Raw genomic sequence first — 20,788 nt, forward strand, 5'->3', positions numbered from 1 at the left:
TATTTTTCCATTGATTTTCCAGTTAAATCGAATCATTTATTTCCAATAGTCGTTAAATAGTCATCTATTTTCTTAAATAAATTTCATTCAATGTTTCTTGGACACAAAAAGAATTTATTCAGTGATAATTTACAATATTGTTGATAGGTTTATTGTCATGTTATATCCGCGTATATATATAGAGAAACCGCTACCTTGGATTTTAAAAGAGCTTTCAAAGTCTTTTGAAGCCTTAAAAGGCAGAATTTCTTTTTTTAAATGTCTTAACAAGTTATAATGTTATAACGATGTGAATAAAGCAGCTTCTTAATATGTGTGAATCTGTTGGTATTTAGCATTGTAGTGTCCTAACTGTAAATATATATATTCTTCACTGTATATTTTTCTTAAATTAATTATAAAGTATGAATTTTTGAAAGTTCGTTTTGCCTTCTTCAAATATAATAATAAAGAATAATTGTTTCATTTTTTATTTTTCAATTTTTATTTTACAGGTTTGCTAGAGAGATGGGAATCTTTGTCATCCAGACTTGAAGAAGTCCAAAAAGCGAATGCAATTCATCGGGATATGGCAGCAATGCACTTGGAATTCCGTGCGGCTCACGACAGAATCATGGCCTACGAAGTTGGTTTAGAAAAAGCCCACATCCTCGACGAACGTATTAATCAAATAACGGTAAGTATTTCTCTAAAAAAAAAAAATAATTAATTTTTTTTTCACTCTAAATCCCTTGTTGAAATCTTAATTTGTGTAATTTTTTTTAATTTTGTAAAAGATTTACTTTTATTTCTTTTATTTATCTAAATCCCTTGTTGAAATCTTAATTTGTGTGATTTCATTTTTATTTCGTAAAAGTTAGATTTAAAAATTTTTTTTCCAATTAAACGATTTATTTTTATTATATTTTATCGAGAATAAAAAAAGATTTTTATTTATTATTTTAATGTAGGATAGTTTGCCATTCATCTTTTTTTATATGTTTAATGCAAAGCCTGATAGTTATGACTTGTATATAAATATATGAAATGTTGATTCGATTTATGAATATAAAACGTGAAGTTGAATTAAATTTCTTATTTGCATATAAGTGAATGTAAAATATTAAATTTTCATGATTTATAAACTTGGGATTTAGTAGAGAATTGAAATTCTATTTTATTTTGTGAATTTTCAAATTTCCCTCGAAAAGAAAGACCAAACCTTAATTTCGATTCTTTTTCCAAAAAAAAAATCGCGTTAATGACAAATTAATATTAATTTTTTCAAGAATAAGGTAAGTCAATAGAAATAAAATATTTTATAAAAATTCGTGAATTATATTTTGTCTAAAATTTTTATTGTATTCTCGTAGATTAACGGAGTTTTTCTCGCGCAAAGAGCATTTTAAAGAAAAACGTGATACTTGCGGGACTTTTGAGTTCTACTTCTGACGAGATTTGTTCGAATATATATATATATATAGGGATTACTAGACGACATTGCTCAACCGGTTTTTCAATATTGCATTTCAAGTACATAAAGATTCCATGAGATATATCAAACATGGATGTATCGTGATATGTTTACGTCTCTCGAAATTCAAAAATGATCCAATATGATTTTATCACGAGAAAGTCAATTTGATTCGTTTTTCTGAAAAAAAGGAGAAAAAAAATTTGAAAGTCATTTTAATTAATTTAATATTTGTGTATGAAAAAAATTGCCACTCATTTTAATAATTAATCAGTTTATTTAAACTGGTATTTTATGAGCGCAAATCTCGATTGGTATTTTCTGAGACAAAAATCGATTAACATGACTACAGTGAAAGTTCAATGTCCATTGTGCGATGTAGAAGATGGATATATTTTTAAACTGCTTAATTTACGACTGTTAGTGACTTCTAATGTGTGATAAAGGAGAAAGTTTTAATGACACTACACTGTGGCTTTCAATTAAAAATTGTCTATTCTTCTCCTCAATGATTAAAATTACGTTTCATTTTTCGAATTCCCATATAAGACGCATCCGACTTAGTTCCTTGAAAATTAGAAAAAATATTTTTAAATTATCTTTATTAGAAAATTTTCCTTAACTTTTTTTTTTAATTCATTTTATTAAATTTTAGAAATTAACCATTTTTATAATTAATAATTATTTATTGTAAGAATAAATAATTATTAATTATAAGAATAATTATTATTTAATGAAAACAGATAAATTTATTAATGTTTAAATTCAAATTATTAATTTTGACAATAAATCATTTTGTTTATTAAATTAAATAAATAAGGAGGATTAAATTTTTTTTTTTTTTGAAATTTACTTTGTTTATTTTCTAACGTGATTTTCTAAATTTCATTTTATAATCAGAAAGTAACTATCAGAGCTCAGTTTTCAGACGAGAGTCTATGTTGTGAATTTATTACGAATCGCAACTAGTAAAGAGGAAGTAGGGCGGATAAAAGAATTATATCTGATGGTAGCTAACAACCATGACACACGAGAAAGAACATATATGGTTTGTAACAATGCCACTTTATTTATCGTTTCGATTCCTGTAAAAAGGATAACAGGAATTTAGGTATCTGATTTTCTTTAGAGCCTTAGAAAAATATTTTTTTCAATATAATTCAATTTTTTTTTTATTCAATTGTAACTACGACGAAATGTTTTACAATTAACTAATGTAAATTCTTTTTTATTAACATTTGTTTGGAAATGTTTTTATTATAATTTTTACCTATAAGTGACAAAGATACTCTAATATTTGGATAAATAATTACGACAGTACAATAAATAAGAATACTTACAAAAGGAGGATTTGATTTTGAAATTCGCGCCACTTACGCCGGTAACCACTATTGTCGATAGTGCAGTTTGCTAACTTATTAATGCTCGGTCGGGTGTTTAAATTTTAAATTATTATCTTGGCTCACGAACAGTTAAATGTGAAACTATTTTTTAACTTAGCTGCAAATTCTGTATATGTATTAATTTTTGTTGAAATCAACTCTTTTACAACTTACAATTTGCTTAATCAGCAGAAAGACTTTTATCAGTTGGAGGCTGATGACTAGCTTCGTAAAAACGCCGACGATTGGTGTTGCGTTTCATTTTGTGATAGTGACTCTTGTGTTCGTTTGTTTTATGAATAAACGTCTGTTTAGAACGATGTATTAGTGAAAAAAAAGGAAAATTTCATCAATCTAAGACGCTTAACTTATATTAAATAAGTTGTTTTTTATCTTAATTAAATTTAAAAAGTTTAGTGTATACTTTGAAAACAATGTCTGCAAGAAAGAGAGGGATGCAAGTAAGTATTTGTGAATCTTTTGTTTCAATAGTTTGGCTTGTAATATAAACTGGAACGCTTAATTGTTTTCTCCCAGCATCATACCGGTATAAAATTAATTTTACAAGAAAAAATATTAGAAAATTAAAAGCAAATATGTGCATTTGTTTAGAATATTTCTCTTTGTCCTATTTTCTAGTAATTCAAGTCTTATTGATTCGAAAGATGTTTATGTTGCGGTAATTGATCTCTTCTCCCTTGGTTGGGATATTTAATCTTCTTTTGTTTACATTCGTTGCCACTATTTTCTATTTCGATAAAATCGAAATTTGATTTTTGAAAAAAATTACACTGTAATGTTTTTAGTTTAAAAAAAGTTTTGAAATTTTGAGGTTACGTTTACGTTTTCTGAAGTTTGCGATACATAATTGCTATTTCTGTAGTTATAGCTTGAATAATAACACTATTTAGACATTTATTACATTTATAAAGGTTACGGATTCAAAGGATGAGAAACGACATTCCAGAAACTGTAGTGTTAAAAAGGGTCCTGGACAATATGAAGAGCCAGACGTTGTGAGTTCGAGCGATGACGAACAAATAAATGAAGTAAATGAAGAGAATGAAGAGAAAGAAGAAAAAATTGGCAAAGATAAAACTTTGCAACTTATTCTAGCAGTTCGTAAACGTCAGGCATTGTGGGATAATCGACTTACAAAAGTGGATCGAAATGCTGCGATACTGTTGAAATTATGGACCGAAGTCGATGAAGAATTAGGTATTTTTTTTATACCTTTATTATTTATTTAATTCAATATTATAACTATTTTTTATAATAGGAGCGGAACCTGGTTCGTCAAAGACAACATGGTCCATTACTCGTCATAAATTTAGTGCTGAAAGACGTAGAGTTGAAAGTGGACATCCTACCAATTGGCAATATTATCCTAATCTTAGTTTTCTCATTGCGACTCGTCCTTCGTAAGTTGAAAATGAAAATTTTCATTTTTTTCAATTAACTATTTTTCTTTTTTTTTCAACTCAAAAAAATTCTTTGCCTTTCATCAAATAATTAATTATTTCACAGATCAGTTACAAATACAACATCACCGCAAACATCGAGTTTACTAATTGCAGAGCCAAGTGTTCGTCAACAACCAAAGAAAAAAAAAGCGGCGGTGAATCATCAAGTTATTGAACATTCAACGCAAATAATTCCAGTACCCGTTTCACGTGGACCAGTTAAAAATAGTAGGCAATCAGTTTTTATGACAGCAACAAATTCCATTGACGAAAGAATGAAACGTGAATTATCAATTGAAACATCAGATTCAGAAGTTGATGTTGTCGAAGAGATAAATATGAGAAATGGTTCATTATTGCAAAGGCATATGGACAATCCAATGTCATATAAAAGAGTTTGCATTCGACAAATGCAACAAACGCAAGTGCAAAATATTGACGAGGATGATGAGGACGATGAAATTAAACGCTTTTGTTCATATCTTGAAGTAATGTTAAGAAAAATGCCAAAAACAAATCAAGAATTATTTTGCGAAGAGACATTGGACAATCTTGCTAATATGAATCGTAAATTGAGAAGATCTAATTATTAAAATATAAACTTTAGATAAGATGTAAAAAAAAGAGTATTTTATTATAATATCACAGTACAAAAAAATTACATTCTTTTTCTTTTTTTTTTTTATAAATTTTTTTTTTTATAAATATATATTTTTATACTTCGAAAAAAAAAATGAATACTTTACAGAAATGCACTTACAATCAAAGAAATGTGCATTTTAAGATATTTTAGTGCTGTTTTATTTAATCAAGATTAAGAGAATTTTTTTTTTTTTTTTTATTTTGTTTTGAAATAACAAAGAAAAGCTTGTAAACAGTCTAGTGTGTATTCATTTGTAATAAAGATTGTTAAAGTTTAGATTTTTGTTTCTGTTGATAACCTGAAGAATTAATTAAATTTCTTTTAGTTTTGAATTTTATATTTTTATTTTAAAAAAACATTTTCAAACGCTTTTCTTTCAAAATTAGCCGCCAAATCAATTGAAGCGACATCTATATTAGAGACGCGTGAAAATTTGTGTTGGCAGCCTTGTACATGCCACGTTAATCGACATTTTTCGTGTATTATCGGCACACTTCGTGTTCAGAATTTTCAAGATACTTTGTAGATTGTAATTTTTTTTTATCTTGTTTATCTTCTGTTTGGCGGTGTTTATTACCTTTAATAGGATTTGGCTTTTATAGCCAATTTAATTGCAAAAAAAGGATATTATTGAAAAAATAAGTGATTGTATAGTGAAGGACAGAATACACAGTTTTTAAAATGTCGGATATGACCAATCTCGTTTATGTAAGTACACAGTAAAAGAAAATTATTCATTGCGTCTAAATATTGAGGTTAAGACTCCTCCCCTGCATTTATCGTCATTTATGTTTTGTATTTTACACTTTTTATCTAACTTCAACAAGTATAATTCATATATTTATTGTTTCTACACATATTCATTATTATGTGGATATTTATTTTTCAATTATTTTTATCATTGTTGTCTTTTGTTTAAAACATTTACATTTTTAGGTTAGGGTTGTAATAACGCTTAAAAACGTCTTTTTTTGTAATTATTTTCTTTTTAAATAGTCATTTTCAAGCTTAATTATTCGTAAATTTTTATTAATTTAATGATACAATTATGTGAAAAAATTATTACATGAAAAATTAAAAATATGAAAGAAAAATTATTGTTTACTTTAGATGATTATTTTTAATAGTAATATTTTTTTTAATGAAAATATTGTAGATATGCGTTCACTGTGGACAAGTCGTTGAAAATAAAGACAGTGAATGGCACGACAGACAGTGTCCTGCAAAAAATATTAATTTAGATGAGGACCAAGATGATATCGAATTAAATGTTGATGAAATAGATGAAGAAACACCAGAAGCTAAACAAGTCGAAAAAGATGATTATGTAGTGCGACTTATAAATGCTGTGAAATCTCGTATTTTACTTTGGGATAAATATCAAAAACGCGATGTTCCAGCTAGACAAAGGTTATGGTTGGAAATTGAACAAGAATTAGGTAAATAAATTATTTTTATGTTTATAATAAGATTTGTTCTCTATTTTTATTAAATTATACTTTTGGAAAAAAAAATTTAATTCCCTAATTAATGAAAATTGAAAAAAAAAATTAAAGGTATTTCCGAACCCGGCGTTGCTAGAAGAGATTGGAATCATCTTCGTGATAAATATCGAAATGAGAGGGCGATTGTACACAGAGCTGAACAAGCAGGTCGACCAATTCCACAAAGATGGGAGTATTTAAGTCATATGTCATTCCTCGAAGCAAATGAGTTGTAAGTAATTTTTTCTATTTCTAATCTTCTTTTTTTTTTGTAAATTTGTGATTAATTTAGTCTTTTTTTTTAGACCCAAGCCAACAGTTAGAAGTAATTCAGCGTCAAAAGTCGTTTCATCAAAAATAGTGACTGTAAATGGAAAGAAATTGGTACAGTCAACACGTACAAAAGGAAAACCTGGTCCTAAACCAGGTAGCAGGAGGAAAAAGCAAATTGTAACAAAACCAATAACAAGATCAAAAAGAGAACCAAAACCAACGAATTCACAGACAATTACAAAAATAACAACACCAAGTTCCACCGCCAAAATGAATGAATTACGAGTTGTTGTTTCGAGAAATGATTATCGTGATTTATCAAAGACAAAAACAATGAATAGTCATGCAATTATGAATAATTCAAATTCACGTAAACGACCACAACAAACCGATATGGAAACAACAACATTAAAACAAGTTTGCATTAGAAATAATGAACAAATAAATAGTGCAAATGATCACGATACAGTCGGTAAATTTTGCTCTTATTTAGAAGTTATGCTCAGAACATTACCAAAGGAAAAGCAAGAAGTTTTTTATGAGGAAACACTCGATCATCTTGCAACATTAAAACGTCAAATTCGAAGGTCGAATCATTCAAATCCTGCGACTAATTACATGTGAATCATTTTTGGACTCTTTCTTTTATTTTCGACTTCTTCATTGATATTGTTTATTTTTTTTCTTTCTTTCAAAAATCAAAATTTACGTAAGTGTCAAAAAAAAAACTGTTTTCCATTAAATTAACAAAATAAAAAAAATCTAATTTTATATATTATTTTATATAAATATATGTATTATAAACAGCTTTAAGTTTTTAGATTATCGTTAGTGTAAGGTAAATAGCATAAAAGAAAATATTTCAAAATTTGACAAAAATCTTCGATTATTTTTGGGTTATTTTTTTTTTTTTTTTTTTTTACACAAAAAGAAGAAAAAGTAGGTCTTAATCTTTGTTGTTCAATTATTGTAAATGGATTTGAAAACAGTGTTCTAAGTGTATGTTTTTTTTTTAAATTAGGGTGTGATGAGCATAAGTATTGCTTTTGATATATTACTATATTATTATGTAAATTATATTATAATATTGTGAATATTATAATATAAATTTAAAAATAAATATATAATATATTAATTTATATTTTACTTTGCTCTATGAAAAAAGAAAAATGAATGAAAAAAAAACTCATTGAGTTTTCTAATTAGATATAAAACTGTCCAGTGGTTCTAATGAAATATAAGTTTAAATCTGTTATTTATCTTCGTTCGTCTTGTTTAGAGTTACCACAAGATTAGAGTATTTTTTTTTTTTTTTTATCACATTAAAGACAATTATAAAAATTTTGGATCACTGGTAGAATTTAATTCATTACAATAATGTATTTCTAAGGCTTCGTTTGTTAAATCACAATAAATTGATATAACTTTACAAAAATAATTGACTAGAAAAATTTTGTTTTAGATCCCACGCTAATTTTTATTTTTAAAATATGTTTTTTTTAGGTTTAGACAATTTTCCTAATAGGATTCTTCAATGGGATTCAGAAAAAGACTCCAACAAGGAAAGTTAACGAATTTCTATTTCCTAAGACGAGGAAATGAGGATCCGTGCGATGGTAACGATCCTTTTGGAAAAACTCCTTTGGTCAAAGGAGACAACGAAGGAGAAGAGGGAAAGTTTCGAGAAAAGATGGTAGCAGAGAAATGTGAATTTCACAGTCGACGGAAAGAAGCGAGATCGAGAGAGAGAAAGAAGGAGAGAGAGGGTGTAAAAGCGTAGTCGTGTCGCACGTACGCTCGTCTGACGGCGACGTGCCTGGAATCTAAACTCTTTGGAACGAACCCGCAGCTAGAGCTTGTGATGCCAACCCCCTGAGTCTCTTGGAACCCTCGGAACCTCCTCTCTCTCTCTCTCTCTCTCTACAATACCCTCCTCTCTCGCGGCCTCATTGCGAAGACCAAACACATGCTCCCTATCTATCATCAAGATGTATTAGCGTCCAACATTTGCTGGCTGAACTCGTCGTTGTGCTGCATTATGCACGAGGCAACCTGCATTACCCACCGCACGATATCCTAATCCACATACTCGCGGAGCCTTGTTTGTTTTACATGTTCCAACACAAGTACAAAAAAAGACAAAAACGATTTATAAATTTTGTTTTCAAAAAAATTTTCATTACAAAAAGCAATAGAATTTCGATTTCGAATTTTACAAAACGAAAATTCAGACTCTTATAATAATAATATGTTAAATGAATTTTTTGGATAAAAAAAAAAAATCACGTTTCGATTGTTCAGTAAATGAATAAAATTCGAGTGTCGCCAGCAATTGAATTGCCCTTGTAATGATTAATTGATCAGTTGTGTGTGTGTGCCATGCGGACAAATTCATTTGGAATTCACGACAGAGTGCGTAAAACACGACAGAATGAATGAATGTAACGATGCTGGGGTTCGCAATATTGTGTGAAGCGCATCTATTATACATTCGTAAACATGTGCAATCAGATTTAAACATACCACATTGCCAGTTTTATCAGGCATAAAAGATTATTTCGTATACGATGAGAGGGTTAAATATAGAAAAGAGAGAGAAAAAAGAAAAGTTGAAACACTATCATTTTATCTCAAATCGATTGTTGCAAAATTAAAATCGTTTCCGTTTCTTGGCAGTTCAAAGTTAGGTAAGGAATTTTTTTTCCAATTTTTATTAATTTTTTTTTTCTCTTCTAATTTTTGTGTATTTTTAGATGAATGAAAATCTTGAATGAAAAGCATGTGGTCAAGGTTCGAAAAAAGAAAAAAAATTTGGAAAATGATGGAACAAGCTTCTCGCAGGGGTTCAAAATGAGCATTGATATTCCAAACGCATTGGGAAAGAGCAGAGGCAGAGAGAGGTACCCTTCTGAGAGAGACACGCGCATTCCGATCTAATTCAATTTCCAATCAACAGCCAATCAATTGATTCGAATTCGGTATACAGAACGGTCGCTTCAGCTTCGGGACTTGCATGCCTATGAGGCTGATGTTTCTCTCTCTCTCTCTCTCATCTTCACGAGGCACGTACATCCGTAAAAGTAGGGAATTAGCTTTTTACGCCTCGTAATTCTGATGATACTACACAACGACTATATTTTAATTGCAAGTTCTTTACACCGCAAAAATGAGAGAGAATCGAGTAAAGCTGCATTTTGAAAAAAAAAAAATCAAAGAGAGTGGCTTTTTTTTTTGAGACTATTAGATTCGAGTTGAAAACAAGGAGAATAAAAGATTTTTCTTTTTTTTGGTAAGGAAGGAAAAGATCCTTTTTGGATGTTGTATGATGCAAAATGACCACAAGGATACGAGCTTTACGAGCACTCCAACTCCTGGTCACGCGACGGAGGAAAAAAAAACGCAAGGGGATGAGGAACGAGCTTCTCGTTCTAACGTTCTACGTCGCCGTCGTAAACCTAGGGGTTATTTATGCGGTCCTCGTCGGTTCCCTCAAGTAGGACGACGGCGACGTGACAACGTGACGAGCTTCTTCTTCTTCTTCGAATTTGATCAAACATCATCCAAAAGTCAAAATAAAACAACTTATTTTTTCTATTTTAAAAATTATTTAATTTTTGTTTAATTGGCAAAATGATTAAAAATTGAGGAATTCGCTTTTTTTATGTAACGATAGGTCAATGATGGTTTTTTTTTTTTTTCAAAACGGTATATCAGTGTTAGCTTTAAGCGGTTTGGTCTTCTCCCTTTCCCCCATAGATTCTAAGATGAGGGTAATTTATTTGAATTAAGGAACCGACGGTGGCAATAAAAATGTATATTTAATGTTACAGAGCGAACTTGCCACGCTGAAGGAACGTAAGATTGCTATGTTGGCGTTGAATGTTTCGACGCACCGACTTCTTACTGATCTTGGTCCATCGGCTGCGCCAGCTTTTGCCGCACTCAAGGATGGCGTTGCTGATCTCTATCGCATTTGGGATGAAACCGTTCAAAAGTGAGTTTACTTCAAGTAATTTTTTTTTTACATTTCTTAAAAAAATTTCATCTAATTGAAAATTCCAACTAAATTCTTTATGGAAATTATATTAATTATAAAAATAATAAAATATAGAAAATTCGTTTAGTTAAATCAAAAATTTTCCGATATTAGAATTGAATTTCAAAAAATTCGACTAAATAAAAATTATTGATAATTCGCTTCTAAATTCTACTGGATAAAATTTCGATTTCAAACTTGATATTTTTTCATCTCGCAATGAATATTTTGAATGAATTTAAAAAAATAGAAAAAAAATCGATTTTTTTTTTTTTTGATTAAAATTTTTCCGATTTTTGTATATTGAATAAGAATAGGTTTTCCCGAAGTGGATGGAAAAGAAAACAATTAAAAAAAGGGTCATTATGACAAAAAAAAAAAAAGAAGAAAAAAAGTGGGAGAAATAGATTGTGTCATTTCCGCAAGATAACAGTTTGAGGACCTTTACGATTAAACCTGAACCCCCTCTTATACTCTTCTTCTATAAAGCTGGTAATCCCGTGACACGGGTCAAGACTGCTATCTGGTATCTCATCGTTGATCCCCTTTCTCATTGCCTATGATGTCTTTCAGTTTTCCCGCATGTTTGCTCTAGAGGCTTCATTACCTTTCACAATATTTGTTCTACGTCACATACCAACCAAGCGACGGTCAGTCAATGAATCCCCGCGCTTATTATTTTCAACCCCTCGATTTCTCAACAAAAAAAAAAACAAAAAAATAGTCACCAATGAAAAATAGTTCACACGTTGAAAAATTAAATTCATGGAATAAAATTTTTCTTATCATGTTTTTTTCGTTTATTTTGCATCTATCATTTTTTTTTCCGAAAGAAAAATGGATTTTGAAAAATAATGTACTTTTTTTGACGTGTAGATAAATATGAAATTTGAATTTAAATTTGTATTATCGAATTATTAATTGCTTTTTGTAGAAAAAATATTTGACAACAAAAAATGTTTGATTTGTGGACTTTTTTTTTTTTTTGACCCAAACAAAAATATTTAATCCGAATTTAAAAACTTTTACACAATTTTTAAAAAAAATAATTTTTAATTATTTGTAAATTTTTAAATTTGCGTGAAAATATTATTTTTTGTTTGGCGAAAAAAAAAATTAATAATTTAGTTTAAATACATTCGTTTAAAATAAAAATATATATTTAAAAATTTGTTTGCTAAAAATGAAATTTTCAGAAATATTGTTTCGCTATAAAAATTGTTTATTTTCTGTTTGATTGAATTTCTTTGGCAAAAGTCAAAAGAATCCGATTCATGGACTTGACCTTTGTAATCTGTAAACCCCCCAGTGGGTCAGTGGTCAATCCCGTTTTACATGAAACCCCCTATCAACAAAAGGGGATCAAGTACTTATATGGAAATTAAAATAGGGTTTAAAATCCTAATAGAGGAAAACATTTTATAATCCCTTTGAGAAATAAAAGCACTATAATATTAATTGTTCTGTAAAGATATTTTTCACAGTATGTTTTTTTTTGATACTTTTTTTAACTTAGTATTTTTTTTATATTTTTATTATTTTTTAACCCAGTATTTTTTCAAACAATATTTTTTAAATGTATTTTCATTGATTGGTATTTTTTTCTATAATTATTTCATCTGATTTTTATATAAAAAAAATACTTTCGCATTGTATTAAATATTTTTTTGTATTTTCGTTAAAAATATTTTTCACTATTTTGTATTGAATCGAAAGTAATTTTGAAGGATACTTTCCTGTATTTATTTTTACATCGAGTAAGGGTTTCGAGATAAAATGTTATTCTTTGCTGACATTAGAAGAGGGGTCAAATACTTGGAACAATGTTCAGTTTCTTATTTGTCCTCAAGACATTGTTTGATCTCTCTCTCTCTCTCTTTTTCTTTCCACTTTCGATATATTAACAAAAATCAATCAAATTTTTTCCTCTAATTTGTTTCGTGTTTATGAAAAAAATATTCTTCAATATAAAATTATTAAATCTCTATCTTATTATTATTATTAAATTATAATATAATTTTTATTATAATATTTATAAAATAAATTTTTTATCGAATTATAAATTTTATCTGTTGATAATAATATAATGTGTGCTATCATAGAAAATGGAATTTTTGACGATTATTGTTTTTTATTACAGGGGTAATCAACAATTATGTGCCTTGCAAGCAATTCAACAATTCGTTGCGCGTTTGACTGAATTACAATGTGCTTTGCGAAGAGATAAGGACGCCCTTGGAGTTTTAGATGCAGCCCTTCAAGCAGGTGCCACCAACGAAGTAGCGTCTTCTGTTCGCGATGTTGCTCGTCTCCTTTCCGAGAAGCAGGATAACAATTGCCAAGTAAGCTGACAAATATACCATTTAAATTGAAAAAAAAAAACAAAATGCTCAGAGGTAAATAAATATTTATTTTTTTCTCAAATAAATTTGATAAATTTTATTTGCATCAAATAAAAATTTTATTTACATTAAATGAACATTTTTTTACATCAAGTAAAAATTTCATTTATATTAAATAAAAATTTTATTTTATTTTTATTTTTAATTTTTTATTTAATTTTTAATTTTTTTTTTAAATTTGTATTTCTGCCAAACAAAATTTCTAAATGAAACAAATAAATATTTAGTTCTGGGATAAATATATATTTCTTTTATAATTATATTTGGTTCGAATTAAAAAAAAAAAAAAAAAAAATCGAGTTTAGATCGAGTGAGTTGCGTTTCAAGGGAATAATTTTATATATGAGGCCTAATACAGTTAATATTCATCGATTGAGGGTTTATATGCATTAATTGACTAGGAAAAGAATCTCCGAGTCTCTCGACCTTTACTCTTTGATTCCTTCATCCATTCGTTGTCTACTTCCTTTTTTCAATGGGTCATCGTACCTGTATACAACTTCAACTTACTAATTTAAATCGTTTGGCTATTATTAGTAATGATCCATGACGAGACATGAAGTGATTGCAGTGGGTAAGCGCACATCCTCGCGATTAGTAATATACCATCTTCCGTCCTTTCCTTTTCACATTGTATATATCGATTATTATTCACTTTTCCATCGCCTGAGAATCGTTGATTTATAACGAATATTCAGTATCGAAAAACAGTGTTTCTCATATTTTTTTATTTAGTTGCAGTTTATTTTTCATATTAATTATTTCATTTCCTTGTCGGACGTAAGTTTTTTTTTTCTTTAAAAAAAAAATGTAATTTTAATTTCAGTGATATCAAAAATTTTATAAGTTCTTTTAAATAAAAATTAATTAAAATTTTGTTTAAAAATTCGAATTAATTGTTAATATATCGTTAAAGTATATATATATAGAAAGTTGAGTATTAAGGTTGGTTGTAGATCAGCGGCTTCATGTTTTCATGATGCCCTTTGCACTCATCAAAGATGATGGTTCTCGGTCCTCGCCATCAAAAGGCTGTGTTGTTTCAGGATATATTCAGACTCGAGATTAATTTCCCCCAAGCTGATTACTGAAAATAATGCTTTCAAAGCGCAAACACTCACGAATTATCCTCGCCAATTTAAGTTCGAATTTCCTACCTATATGAACATATTTCTCTTTCCCGTGTGTTCTCCACACATATCAATAAAAATTATTTTCTATCCTCCAAAGTGATATTTTTAATTACAAATAATTTCAATAATTAAATTTTATATAAAATTATTAAATAAAAATTCTCCTTTTTGGCTTTGATAAAATATTCATAAATATTCAGAAAAAAATATTTGTTTCAAGTATACAAAAAGAATTTTCATAAATATTGAAGAAAATTAATTAATCTGTTTTAATTTCTGAAGTAATCTTGTATTGTGTCAGGAATCCTCTCTCGTTTGTAAGGAGAGTAAACGAGATAATTTCGGTGGTGTGTAATAAAAAAAAAAAATAAATAATAAAGAAAAAAACGAGAAGACAGACCTTCTTTGCCCTCTCTTGAATTATCGCCACGCCTTCCGCTTTTATATAAGTCGTTCTCTTGTAATATTCCTCGTTTCGGGTCCTATCTTCCTTTTATAAACCGACAGATCTCGCCGCTTTTTTTTGCACACTTTCCCACACTCATTTTTGCAATGATCTCGAAAATGGAAATCATTTTCGAAAAATTTATTATATTTTTTTGCGATTTTATAAAATTTTAGAAAAATGAAACTGAAAGCCAAATTATCAAATTATGGCTAATATAGGAAAAATAATATTACACAATTGGTATTATATTTAATCAGGGAAAATCAATGAACAAATCGTTTTAGGATTGTAGTTGTTCGTGTTTCTCTGATTTTCAATTGGTGAGATAGCTGTTTGCAATTATTCAACGTCAATGGACGGGGCAACGGGTCCCGCGGGTACCGCTTGTGCGCATAAAACGATTTCCTCAGCTAGATTGGAAGAACGGGAAATTCAGAGGGATATATATATATATATATGTGTCGTAGATCTTTAAATGTTCTCCTTCCATCATACTTTAATGTTTAACTGTGATAAACGAGATACTGTAATTATTATTTAACTGAATTTTTAAAACACATTAAATTTCGAAATTTTTTGATGAACTCCAATTTTCACTCGAATATCATGAGAGCAAATTTTTTCTCTTTTCCCAATTTCCAATTAAGAAGAATTTTTCTATAACAAATTTTTAACTAAAATTATTCTCTAAATTAATTATTTCAAATAATTTGAATGAAATTCTTTACAAATTCAATTATAGAATTTTTAATTCAATTATTTTTAAAAAAAGGTTATATAAAATTATTTGATAAATTATTTTCATTTCTATAAAATTTTACAAAAATTTAAATTTCAGTTATTTTTAAAAATTTCAACTGTAACTAAATTTTTTTTTAGAAATTTATCCTACTTAATTAATTTTAAAAGTTTGTTCGGTTCGGTTTTGAAATATTCGAAATAAATTTTCTTTATAATATTCGTGTAGAATTATTCTTAATTAAATTAAAAAATCGACTTTTTTTGCGCCTTAAAGTCGATCCGAGGCCTGTCTGTGCTAAATTAACATTTTTATTTGAAACAAATAAAAAATTATTAGTCTCTAAGGCAAATGTATTTTTATTTGTCTCAAATAAATGCAAATAAAAATATTTCTCTGACTGTAGATTATAAATTCTTTTAGTGCATTCTGTTTTATAGAATTTTGTTAAATAAAAATTCGAAAAAATGGAAATTCTCTTTTAAATAATAAATAAAAATAATAAATAATAAATCAAAAAATCAAATTGTGGTTATATGAAAATTTTCTCTTATTAATTTCTGTGAAATTAAAATTCTAATTACAATAATTTTATATTTTTTAGGCTCTATTCATGCTTTCCTCGAAATTCAGAGCTTCTATAATACAATCGGAAACTGACTAATCTGGGTAATTTAGCAAAGATTGAATCAGAGTTCATAGAGAGAGAGATTGAGTGGCACAAAGAATAAATAGAGAACGTTTGAGTGATGACACCTGCCACTGTTAAACGTCTCGTCACGCCCTATTCCCTTGAATTTCCATGGGAATTTGCATATAAAGTAAACTTGCCAGCGTAACCACGTTTCGGCTAAGAATTTCCACAGGCACCAAACTTGAATAAATACATAGAGGAAAAGTGTTTCGAAACATGTCGATTGCCTGTGTGCGCTCATTTCGTCTGTCAAGAAGACTTACAACCAACCAAAAAAAAAAAAAAAAAAAATTCTCCCCCTGCACCAAAGACGCGAATCATATCCTGAAACCTAGAACCACACATTTGGCACAATCGAATATAAACAAAATAATTTGACTCTCAAAAAAAAACGGGTTTTTATATTTACTGTACACGAGGGAATAATTTCATTCGCTCTCGCGATAGTGAATCGTTTCTTTCTCTCTTTTTTTTTTTTTCTTCTTAGATCCATCTTTTAGATCTCGCTCTCCTTTTTTTTCCCCAATTCTTAAATCCCCTGACAAAAATTCACCCTCTCTCGCATCTTCTTTATTCGCGGTTACTTTGGAACGCAGATGCCAATGATGCTCTGCGATTTCATCTTATTTGCATGTGTGTTTGGAAATTTGTCTCGACAAAATATATTGTCTTCTGATTTTACAGTTTCGATTTTTTTGCTGCTTTTTAACAAAAAAAAATAGTTGTTTTTATTTTGTTACAGAAGAATTTTTTTTAATCATCGTTGAGCAATTAGTCTTGGACAGAAGAATGTGATTCGAAATCAATCCAATTACGCCGCGTTATTTCGCGATGGAAAGAACAAGTCTCCATATTCTACTTATGGGTATCTGCGGCGTTGTGCGAGTGCAGCTGGACAAGGATCGGGGCGATGATATTAAATTTGTATTTTTACGCTGATTCCACGGGCCATCCCGGTACGTGACAGGAAAGCGAATCGTTCGGGCGATTAACGATCCAAGCTCCCGAGGGAGTCGCTTGACTCTCGAGAACAACTGGATTCCCGTATATACGTATATACTATAGTGCAGGTGATCCTAAACTCGACCCTCGACCCCGAACCACACCTCTCTCTCTCTCTCTCTCTCTCTTTTGACCCATTCGCAATATTTTATTTAGTAGCTATCAAAATTTATAGATTCTTTCGCGATCGAGTAACAATGACGCTCAAAAAAAAAAAAAAAAAAAAAACTTTCACAAAAAAAATAAGGAGGAACCTTTTCCAGTAAATGAATATTTAGAAAAATTCGAATTTAAATTTTGTTTTAATTTTTAGAAACGATTTTGAAAATTTTATATTTCGAAAGCAATTTCGTCGAATTGTCCGAATTTTTTATTTTTGTATCGCACCTGAAAAAATCGGGAAATGGATTTTTATGAAAGACAGAAATTTTTTTTTCCGTCCTGCAGAATATTTTTTGAAAAATATTTTTCATGTCCACAATATAACAATTTTTTAGTTATAAATTAATTAAACAGTTATTCCTGTTTTCCATCACTGAAAGAATATTTCAATAAGTATAGTATAGAAATTTTAGTAAATATTTTTCAATTTGGTGAAGAAAAAGTGTCGAAATAGAAATTATTGATATAAAAAGTACAAAATATATTTTAATTTTAAATAAATGTTTTTTTTGTAATAAATATTTATGAATTTCAATAAAAAAAATTTTAATAATTCTATAAACTCTTTTTGGAAATTTAGTATTTTTTTTTTATCAATAATTCACATTTTGGCACGTTTTCCCTAAATTGAAAAATATTTACAAAAATTTCTACTGTATACTGAAAAAAACATTTCTTTGATTCAAATAATCGGTTATTTGACTATTATCAAATAAATATGTGTCCAATTGCAAATTGTACTTTAAATTTTCATAATAAAAAATGAATTGAACAAAATAATTTCTAATTTTTCGAAATCAAATTATTTGAGTTGCTCTTTCATTTCCAAAAACTAGAAATTATTTTGTTCAATTCATTTTTTATTATGAACATTCAAAAGTACAATTTGCTATTGTACCATAAGGTCCCTTTCACCGCGTCAGGACACATATTTATTCATATCAAATAATTATTATTTGAGTCAATTACTGGTTCAAATACAATTTAATTCAAATAAAAATTATTTGGTTCAAGTAAATATTTATTTGATAATAATCAACTTTTGAAAAATAAAAATTTAGATAAATGAAAATTTTGACAAATTCGTTGAATTGGAAATTTTGGTATTTGAAAATTCCGAAATATTTTTTTATATCACATTATATAGTTGAGAGAGGGGAAAAAAAAATCTATTAGCGCAAAGATGGTATGAAGAATCGATATATCTGTCTCGATTCGAAGATGGCAATGGTCCAAGTTTTAGTAGTTTGGTACGTGATTGCTGGGCCTTTCTGAGATGTTTTCTTGGTGCGCGGGGGGTTCGTACCTTTTATCCGTTATACACACTACCACCTTGTATATATGGGTTAGGTTAGAGGTTGCTACTTGATATTCCGATCGCGCTTTTCATTACCGGAGGCTCGTTCCCCGCATCTCCACTGGTGCAAACAGCCTAAATCTACTCTCTCACTTCTTCTCCACCTTCCACAACCCATTTCGATCTTCTTTTTTCTCTTTTCTGCCCTTATGCTATCACAATCCAGAGTTCACTCTTTCTCTTTCTCTCTCTCTCATTCTTCAGACCTCTCTTTTCTTCTCTATATCATCGTCTTATATGCCTCCCGGTGGCATGAGCCACTGGATTATACAATATTCGATATCATACTACACTTCCGTATCTATATCCCCGGTACCGATTTCGCACAAGTTGATCTAATCAACAGCTTTTCTTTTATGGTACCATTTTATTTTAGGAGATTATTCATCATTTTTTTTTCTGATTTCAACGGAATTAACGAAAAGGGGGAATAATTTAACCGAGAGAAAGGGATAAAAGAGAACAAAAGAATTAAAGGGCTTATTTTTTTTTTTTCATTTGAAAATAGAGATTACGAGAGAAAAATAATTGGATTGAATTCGATTAGTACATATTGTCTTAACCAAATGTTAGTCAGGAATTCGAACCAAATTTATTGAGATCAATTTATTATGTAAAACTGATTTTCAAAATTTCTATTTATAATTTGAGATCGAATTTTTATTTCGCCGAATTACAAAGTGGAATTAACAATTAAATTTCACAATTTTATTTATTAAATCCTAATTTTCAAATGGAAGAATTTCTTTTTTACTTAAAGTACAAAAATTTGTGTTAATAAACAGAAATTCTGTTTCACTGAATTAAAATTTTTTTTTTGGAAATTTTCATTTAGTCGAGTTTTCATTTCGCAGATCTTTGGCGAATTTAATTATTTAAACCATAAATTGTAAATTCAGAGAATTATTTGCAATGTACCAGGAATCAAAGTGATCATCAAAAATTTTTAATTAAAAATCACTTGAAGTTCAATTAATTTCAAAAATCTACATTGTAAATCTTTGAAAATTTAATTACTTTCAAAAAAATGTTGATTAAATTAAAATTAAATTAAATTAAATTCAAAATTATTTGATTAATTATTTTTAGTTCTGTAAAATTTAATAATTGTCTGAAAATTAACAAAATCTTTTGAAATTCAATTATTTCTAAAAATTTCAACATTAACTCTTCCAAAATTATTATTATTTAAAAATCTGTAAAACTTGATTAAATATTGCCTGAAATTTTTTTGACCATAAAAACTAAAACCTATGACAAAATTTTTAATTAGAATAAATTGCTTAAATCAGACTTCAAAAAATTATAAAAATGGATCTTTTTTTTTTTTTTTTTTTAGAAATTTGTCCTACTTAAATAAAATTTTGAAAATTTGTCCTACAATTAGTAAGATTCCGAAATAATCGAAATAAATTTTTTTGATAATATTTTTATAGAATTATTCTCATTACAGAATTAATAAAATGAATTTAATATTTAATAACATTAGTAAAAGTAAAATATTCATTAATCAATTAAATTTTTTTAAAATAAAAAAAATCGATTTTTTTAAAATTTAAATCGACTAAAACGACTTTTTTTATCCCTTAAAGTCGATCCGAGGCTTTTAAACGACTAAATAAAAATTCTGATAAATGAGAATTCGGCACAATGAAAATTAAATAAAAAATTTAATTAAATTAAATGAAAATTAAATTAAGTAAAAATTCGATAAAGTGGAAAATCTGAACCTCCATGAACTTGGCGTCGACGCTCAGCGTCGAAAATTATTTTTCATGAGACCAAAAATATCAAAACATTTTTTAAAAAGGTTTAGGGTTTATACAATGTCTTAAGAAGTATTTTTCAAGGTATTATTTGGATTGAAAAATAAAAAAAAGGGAATTTGAAATTTTTGATTCTACGAAAAACAATTTTTGGCGCTGAGCGTCGAAGCCAAATTCAGGAAGGTAAATCTGATATATAAAAATTCAGATAAATATAGAAATACTTTTGAACACAATTTCGATTCTTTATTAACTTCGGCTGGATAAAAACTCGAATAATATTAATTTTCGAAACATTAATTGAATTAATTAATTAAATTAATTACATTAGTTAATGAAATTAGTTATTTA

The 20,788-nt window shown here is 28.2% G+C and overlaps 3 protein-coding genes across 5 annotated transcripts in view; all 3 read left to right on the plus strand.

Annotated features, from left to right (window-relative positions):
• LOC127279266 (klarsicht protein) overlaps positions 1-20,788 on the plus strand; it is a 127,100-nt gene that overhangs the window by 101,326 nt on the left and 4,986 nt on the right. For all 3 annotated transcript variants that reach the window (XM_051301517.1, XM_051301516.1, XM_051301515.1), the window contains exons 16-18: positions 495-676; positions 10,529-10,692; positions 12,875-13,076. In XM_051301517.1, the coding sequence (XP_051157474.1) occupies positions 495-676; positions 10,529-10,692; positions 12,875-13,076 (548 nt within the window). The remainder of the gene's footprint in view (positions 1-494; positions 677-10,528; positions 10,693-12,874; positions 13,077-20,788) is intronic.
• On the plus strand, positions 3,097-5,217 carry LOC127279276 (uncharacterized). Its single transcript, XM_051301536.1, has 4 exons — positions 3,097-3,296; positions 3,768-4,053; positions 4,115-4,256; positions 4,363-5,217. The coding sequence occupies exons 1-4, from the start codon at positions 3,270-3,272 to the stop codon at positions 4,889-4,891; spliced, it is 984 nt and encodes a 327-aa protein (XP_051157493.1). The 5' UTR covers positions 3,097-3,269; the 3' UTR covers positions 4,892-5,217.
• On the plus strand, positions 5,480-7,619 carry LOC127279275 (uncharacterized). Its single transcript, XM_051301535.1, has 4 exons — positions 5,480-5,649; positions 6,098-6,380; positions 6,498-6,657; positions 6,731-7,619. The coding sequence occupies exons 1-4, from the start codon at positions 5,623-5,625 to the stop codon at positions 7,320-7,322; spliced, it is 1,062 nt and encodes a 353-aa protein (XP_051157492.1). The 5' UTR covers positions 5,480-5,622; the 3' UTR covers positions 7,323-7,619.

The sequence above is a fragment of the Leptopilina boulardi genome, unplaced genomic scaffold, assembly GCF_019393585.1.
Source record: "Leptopilina boulardi isolate dan_hultmark-lab unplaced genomic scaffold, ZJU_Lbou_2.1 LbouV2_214, whole genome shotgun sequence".
NCBI classification, from domain to species: Eukaryota; Metazoa; Arthropoda; class Insecta; order Hymenoptera; family Figitidae; genus Leptopilina; species Leptopilina boulardi.